This window comes from Populus euphratica, unplaced genomic scaffold (assembly GCF_000495115.2).
Source record: "Populus euphratica unplaced genomic scaffold, PopEup_1.0 scaffold968.1, whole genome shotgun sequence".
Classification (NCBI taxonomy): domain Eukaryota; kingdom Viridiplantae; phylum Streptophyta; class Magnoliopsida; order Malpighiales; family Salicaceae; genus Populus; species Populus euphratica.
Window position 1 is genome coordinate 7,550 of NW_011500816.1, and position 7,238 is coordinate 14,787.

At 35.5% G+C, this 7,238-nt stretch overlaps 1 protein-coding gene across 1 annotated transcript; it reads left to right on the top strand.

Annotated features, from left to right (window-relative positions):
• Positions 1 to 873: 873 nt before the first annotated feature.
• LOC105116460 (zinc finger protein CONSTANS-LIKE 4) lies at positions 874 to 2,405 on the top strand. Its single transcript, XM_011013836.1, has 2 exons — positions 874 to 1,720; positions 1,809 to 2,405. The coding sequence occupies exons 1-2, from the start codon at positions 1,007 to 1,009 to the stop codon at positions 2,145 to 2,147; spliced, it is 1,053 nt and encodes a 350-aa protein (XP_011012138.1). The 5' UTR covers positions 874 to 1,006; the 3' UTR covers positions 2,148 to 2,405.
• The last annotated feature ends 4,833 nt before the right edge of the window (positions 2,406 to 7,238 follow it).

A 7,238-nucleotide genomic window follows, 5' to 3' on the forward strand; every position in this document is an offset into this window, starting at 1 on the left:
ATGTAGGAGAGGTTCCTATGTATAAAAAATAAACTTACGATCTATTGGTTTAGAATTCTGAATTAAAAATATTCTTCATAAATGTGTACAAGCTCATGAAGGAGGAGAAATTTTTGCACGAGTTAGACTCACTATTATTCTACTCATATAAAAATTGTATTGGATTACGATTATCAAATATTATACTATGTGTACTCTGTGAATGTGAGCTTATGATGAGTCTAACTCTTGTAATAATTTTTGCTATATAGATATTGTGTAGTTTCGAACAAAAAACTAGAATGCAAAAGCAGTGGAAAATCAAATACCAAATTGCTGAAACTGAATAGAAATTCAGAAACTAAACAAATATCTTCTCACTACTATACAATTACTCCAAAACACAAAACAAATTTGCAGAAACTGAACGCAAATACCAAATTGCAAAAGTTGAAGGGAAGATGAAATACCAAAAGTTGGATCCGCGAAACTGTGTTCAGGATTAAGCCTCATTCCATAAAACCAGCTCTAATACTATGTTAAAATAATTAAGATCAAACACAAAAAGGAGGCTAGAATTCTGAATAATTTGTATATTATGAATGCTTAACCTTAACTTAAATACAAATAAAGTATATATAGATTAAATTGAAAGTACTATTCTACTCTTAATAGATAAAACTACATAAATATTATTTATTAGTATCGAAAATAAAAAACTGATGAAGTAATTTTCTTATATATATTTTAATAGCCACGGATGAAAAGAAACGGATAAAAAGTATTAAAAAAAAAAAACAATCGAAATCCTTTATATTTGGCTAAGCTCGATCCACATGTCGATGTCCTATTTGTCAATCCTTAGATCTCCCGGATCCCACTAGATAGATAACAGTAAACCATTACCACAGCACCAGCAATCCAACAAAACTAGGCTTCCTACTCTCTCTACGAAGGCACAACACTACAGAAGAGAAGCTTCAAGTCTTCGTACCCCTGCTCCTCCTCCTCATCTTCTTCTTCCTCAATGGCTTCAAAGCTTTGTGACTCATGCAAGTCAGCAACAGCAACGTTGTTTTGTCGAGCTGACTCAGCTTTTCTATGCATCAGCTGCGACTCCAAAATCCACGCGGCAAACAAGCTTGCCTCTCGCCACGCGCGTGTCTCGGTCTGCGAGGTCTGTGAACAAGCCCCTGCCCATTTCACCTGCAAGGCAGACGCAGCTGCTCTCTGTGTTACCTGTGACCGTGACATCCACTCGGCAAACCCTCTCGCTAGTCGGCACGAGCGTGTCCCTATCACTCCCTTTTTCGACTCATCCTCCACTGTGCACAGCGGTGGGGCAGCTGTGAACTTTTTGGAGGATCGGTACTTTGATGAAGTGGATGGTGGTCGTGGTGATGTTAGCAGGGAGGAGGCAGAGGCGGAGTCGTGGCTGTTGCCTAACCCTGGTGGGGGGACTACTAAGGGTTTGGATGGTATGGATCTGAATACCGGTCAGTATGTGTTTGGTTCGGAAATGGATCCGTATTTGGATTTGGATCCGTATGTAGATCCAAAAGTGGAAGTGCAAGAGCAGAACAGTTCAGGGACTACTGATGGGGTGGTGCCTGTGCAACGCAACAAAATAGGATTTCAAGCTCCTGCTTTGGTCAATGATAATTGCTGCTATGAGTTGGATTTCTCCACTGGATCCAAGTCTTTTGGTGGTGGCTATGGCTATAACTCCTTGAGCCACAGTGTAAGTTTTCTTGATTGAATGTTTTGTTTCTTATAGAAAGTATAAAGTAATGAATCTCCGGTCCTCAATTTATGAGCTTTCACTGCAGGTTTCTTCTTCATCTCTTGATGTTGGAGTGGTACCAGATGGAAGTGGAAGTACCTTGACAGACATATCTAACCCATACTGCAGTAGATCAGTGAGCAACGGAATGGAGTCAGCAAACCAGACAGTGCAACTATCGGCAGTTGACCGTGAAGCAAGGGTGTTGAGGTACAGAGAGAAGAGGAAGAATAGAAAATTCGAGAAGACAATTCGATACGCCTCAAGAAAAGCCTATGCCGAAACAAGGCCACGAATCAAAGGAAGGTTTGCTAAACGTACAGATACTGAAGTCGAGGTTGATCGAAGTAGTCTTTATGCATTCGGTGTTGTTCCATCGTTCTAATTTCACTTGTCTTTCCCTAGTATTGTTGTTGGATTGACAAAGCTAGAATTCGAATTTGTCGACCTCACAAGAAGACTGGTGAGTTCCGATGAGCTTCAAGCTCATTGGTGATCACTCCCTCCTTGTTGTAACAATAATTCCAAGTCTTTTTTGTATCTCCTTTTGTATAGGAGAATGATGTTGTAAACTTTGATGCACACCAGTGGTGTTGTATATAAGTGGAATGGATTTCTATCTTGCAATGAATTTTGTTTTTGATAAGAATGAGCTTCCTGTTTCCTGGTAATTCCATTGCTGAGGAAGAACTGAAAGATGGGTTGTCGACTGGCTCTTTCATGGAAGGTGGTCAGATCAAAATCAGTGATGCCATTGGCGGATTAAGCTTTTGTTTTGATGTGATTAAAGAAGTAATTTAAGAATGTGGAAGAACAGTTTTTTCTTTATATTTTAGGAGGCAAAATCAGTATCACTGATCTTATGGGTGGAAGCAAGTTATTTTCTTGATAAAGTAATCAGATCATGGGGATGAAGAAAATCATCTCTTGATTTCACAGATGGCGAATCAGGATTCGATGGTTTTGGACAGTCTTTGTGATTAAACTAGTCTCCGAATTTGCAGGTTCCTTGTAGTTGATATGGACATTGTATCAATCTCTCTGGTGGCGTGTGTCGATTGCTCGCTGAAATTTCAAAGAATGCCCTGAAGTAAATGATTGCATTAATTATGGCTCGAGCTTTATCTATCACGGTTCTTAAACTCCATGGGAGGTAGATCCATAACTCATGCTTATGATTAACTCAGATTAACTTAAAACAATAGTCAAAATAAAATCATTTAAATTAAAAAAATAATGAAATTCTTAAATGGATTATATTGGTCAACTTTTTCTTATTTATTATAAAATTTAATAGTTGCATTTTGCCAACTACCAGCAACAAATCAATTATTATTTTCCATACTCTCTTTATCATCAGGTTAGGTATAGGCATGAAATTTTATTTATTCGATAGTTTCTGTAATTACATTTTTAAAAAATAAATTAAAAAAATATAAATAATAATTTTTTTAATTAAAATTTTAAGGGAGTTTTCTATGAAATTCGTGCAAAACTATTATAAAAAATATTAAATCGAAACACACACCATACTATATAAATTTGGGAGTGTTTGATTTAATTTTTGTGGTTGAGGTTATGGTTGGGTATAATTTATTTATACACAAAACTCAACCATAAAAGTTAATATTTTCTACTTTTCTTAGGTTTTTTAGTGGATCCCATATCCAAACCACAAATTTCACCACTAACACAAACACACAAAAGAAGAAGAAGAAGCAGCAGCAGCAGCAGCCAAGACTCTCCATGCAAAAATTATACAAGCTTCCAACTATAACCAAATTTTGACCAATATGATCCCAACTCATGAGAAGAGTCATGGATTCAAATCTTCTTTTAGTAAGAATTTTGAGTCTTGAAATAAGAAAATTAATAGAAGAGGAGGCCGGAGTAATCCCTCGAACCCTAACCTTGAAACGGTGGTTTCTATCGTGCTAATACGATTCCAAGGACAGAACAAAAACCCATAACAAGTGTCACTGCCTATTCACTAGCCAAGCACTTGCACACAAAAACACTAGGAAACGAAGAAGAGCTGTAATAATTTTGCTCAACATTTTCCTGAAGAAGATTTGGATTTAATGTCGTTCAAATGGCTTCTTTGAAGGTCTAGCCAGAGCTCGCAGAGCTCTTCTTTGTGCCATTTAAGCCCACTAAACAGGACTTCAACATCTGTGCTCGGAACGACTAGCCCTAATACCACTCGACATCTTCCCTGCTAAAATGGTCACGGGTGGGTAGATAGGGACCATGCCTTTGTAAACAACGAAGATCATGAAAAAACATCATAGTACAATTCAATAAAGATGTTTGAAAAGCAGATTCTTCTCGTTTCAAGTTCTATGTTTGTGTTCGTGTCGGCATTTAGTGCATGTGTGGTATATTGTGGAATTTGTTGCTTTTTTTTAAATATATTTTTTTATGAGAAAATAATAATAAAGATTTATATTGTTTTTAATTTTAGAGAATGCAGGATTAGCAAACGCAAGTATAAACTAGTACGGATATTTATATTAATTAAGAAAATATAATAGATGGGAAATAAATATAAAAAATAAATAATTTTGAAGTTTGATTTTTAGAGAAACTTCTCAAGTTTCTCAAGTTCAATTATCATTGATAACATGATTCGATGATAAAAAGTATTTTTATATATTTTATACATTAATTAAAATTAATTTTTTTATAAATAATTTTAAGAATGCATCTCCATCATTATCTCGGTGTATTTTGAGCTTAAAGCTAGAAAGTCAAGAAAATGAATATACCTTTTTAAATCTTTAACCATCAAACCAATCCTGAATATATTTTAAAACTTGATTGTGACAATAATTTAGCTTAATGGTGTAAAAGATCTACAACTTCTTGTGATTTTACCATATTAAAATAATTCAAAAATATTATAAATTTTTTTAAAACATAAACAATTTTTTTTTTTGCAAAAACATACAAAATCTTAAAATTAAGTTTGTTTATATTCGAATTTTAGAGCAAGTTGCAAGAAGAGATTTTCCCACTAGGTGTAAATTACCTACGAGAACACTCCAAGAAGACTGCGGTTTTTTACAGTTTTTTACTATTCATATGAACAGTAAAACACCGTAATATATTTTTTTAATTATCTCATACCAATTCCGTGTTGGAGTGAGAGTAGTTAGCGCACGTGAGACACATGTGAGGTCATCAAATCAAATCACTGTGAGCCCTTGGTTTGTATCCAACTAGGAGCATGCATGTTTGCTAACTGGTGGCCGATGACATGTCGTCCCGCCCACCCCTCTCAATACAAAAAAACAAATTGAAGCATGGTCTTGGGCGCCTGGTCTACTACTAATGGGCTGGGTATTAGGTCTACCCCTTTGCTTTCTTTTTTATTTTTCCCTTTTTTTTATTTGGTTTTTATTTTATTTTTAGATATAAATAATGATTTCATTAAAAAAAATATTATGTTGGGTAAGATAAACAAGAGATACATTAAAAAAATTATTTTAATGAAAAAAACCAAAACTATTATATTTTAGATTTTGACGAAAATACTAAAAAAATTCTTGAGACTATTTTTTATATTTAAAAAACTTAAATATAGTGCAGATATTCAAACTAGTGGTATGCTAGAAACTAGATAAAATAGAATTTAGTACTAATTTTTAATGCATAAAATATGGTTAAAGAATATTTTAATAATAAAGAAATGTTCATTCTCCAACTAATAGCTAAAATCACTATTTTTTCCCCCACGTTATTCATGCCTTGGTTAGCAAGCATAGCATTAGTCGTTTTGTGACCAGTATTAGGCAGACGCTCATGTGCTTGTACACTTTATATATAATTAATTATTAAACCCTTGGTGAGCAAGGCAAAGAATTCATAAAAAAGACCTCCAGCTCGCAATTAAATAACCTGGAGGCACTGTCCTCCTAGGAAGTTCATGCCTATAAATTAAAGATGTTCCTCTTCTCCCTTCACCATTGCAGCTGATTTGCTTTCTTTGTCAGCTTCTCTCTCTCTTTCTCTCTGCGTGTGTTTTTTTTACTTCAATTGTTGTGAGCTATCATATAAGAGGAGGGCGATGATGATACCATATATGTTCGCTCGCCGGACGTAATGGCGAGATTTTGCCTTGCCGAGCCTACTTTACTGCTGTTCTGAGTCCTCTCTTTATCTCATAAAACTAAGATAAAACTAAGCAGCATTACGCACGCTTCATGCCTATAAATTAAACAGGCTCCTCTTGGCCCTTCACCATTGCAGCTGATTTGCTCTCTCTATCAGCTTCTCTGTCTCTCCCTGTGTGTGTGTGTGTTTTTCGTCAATTGTTGTGAGCTGTCATATAAGAGGAGGACGTCAGCTTCTCTCTCTCTTTCTCTCTGCGTGTGTTTTTTTTACTTCAATTGTTGTGAGCTATCATATAAGAGGAGGGCGATGATGATACCATATATGTTCGCTCGCCGGACGTAATGGCGAGATTTTGCCTTGCCGAGCCTGCTTTACTGATGTTCTGAGTCCTCTCTTTATCTCATAAAACTAGGCAGCATTACCCACGCTTCATGCCTATAAATTAAACAGGTTCCTCTTGGCCCTTCACAATTGCAGCTGATTTGCTCTCTCTATCAGCTTCTCTGTCTCTCCCTGTGTGTGTGTGTGTTTTTCGTCAATTGTTGTGAGCTGTCATATAAGAGGAGGACGATGATGATACTATATATGTTCGCTCGCCGGTCGCAATGGCAAGATTTTGCCTTGCCGAGCCTACTTCTGTTCTGAGTCCTCTCTTCGCCATCAAACACGGTGCAAATCGTGTTTTTAGAAAATTTAAATTTTTTTTATTAAAATTTAATATATTTTATATGTTTTAGATTATTTTAATAAGTTGATATTAAAAATAATTTTTAAAAAATAAAAAAATATTATTTCAATATAAAAAATTATTTAAAAAACAACTATAATTTATAATAATTTATAATCACACTGAAGCAGCAATACGCACGCCCTCTTTTCTTCTTGCCATAAAGCATTGAGTTCACGCCATACTTAATTACATTGATGTTATTTTTCGTTTTCCTTCCCAGTTGAGGTCCAACATGGTGGAAGTGGTATCATCATCAGCAGCTTATTTGAAGCCGAAATTAAACCGTAACGGTCAATTCAGAAGCAAACCACACTTTTTTTTTTTTTTAATTTATGTTGCTTAAAGCTTTCCAAACACTAAAATTGGATAAATAGTATTAAAATGATTTTATGCTGGGGAGGAAAATGAAGCTGAGGAATTAAATTTTTAGCTAGCAAGTCCAGAACAACTGGCCTTTTCTCCTCCGCTTTGAACTGCCTATCACAGACTTTTCATGGCATAAAGGAAGAGGCATCCTCTAACTGGTATTTTTTTGGCAGCATAAACTCATTCAATTCAACAATGGATAACAGGTTTACGACCCCACGCGCGACCGGGAAAGAGCAAGAGGCTTCAGATGGGCAGCAGAGC

Coding starts and splice junctions, on each gene's coding strand:
- LOC105116460 (XM_011013836.1), top strand. CDS start 1,007: ATGGCTTCAAAGCTTTGTGACTCATGCAAGTCAGCAACAGCAACGTTG. Junction 1,721..1,808: donor ATAACTCCTTGAGCCACAGT/GTAAGTTTTCTT, acceptor CTTTCACTGCAG/GTTTCTTCTTCATCTCTTGA.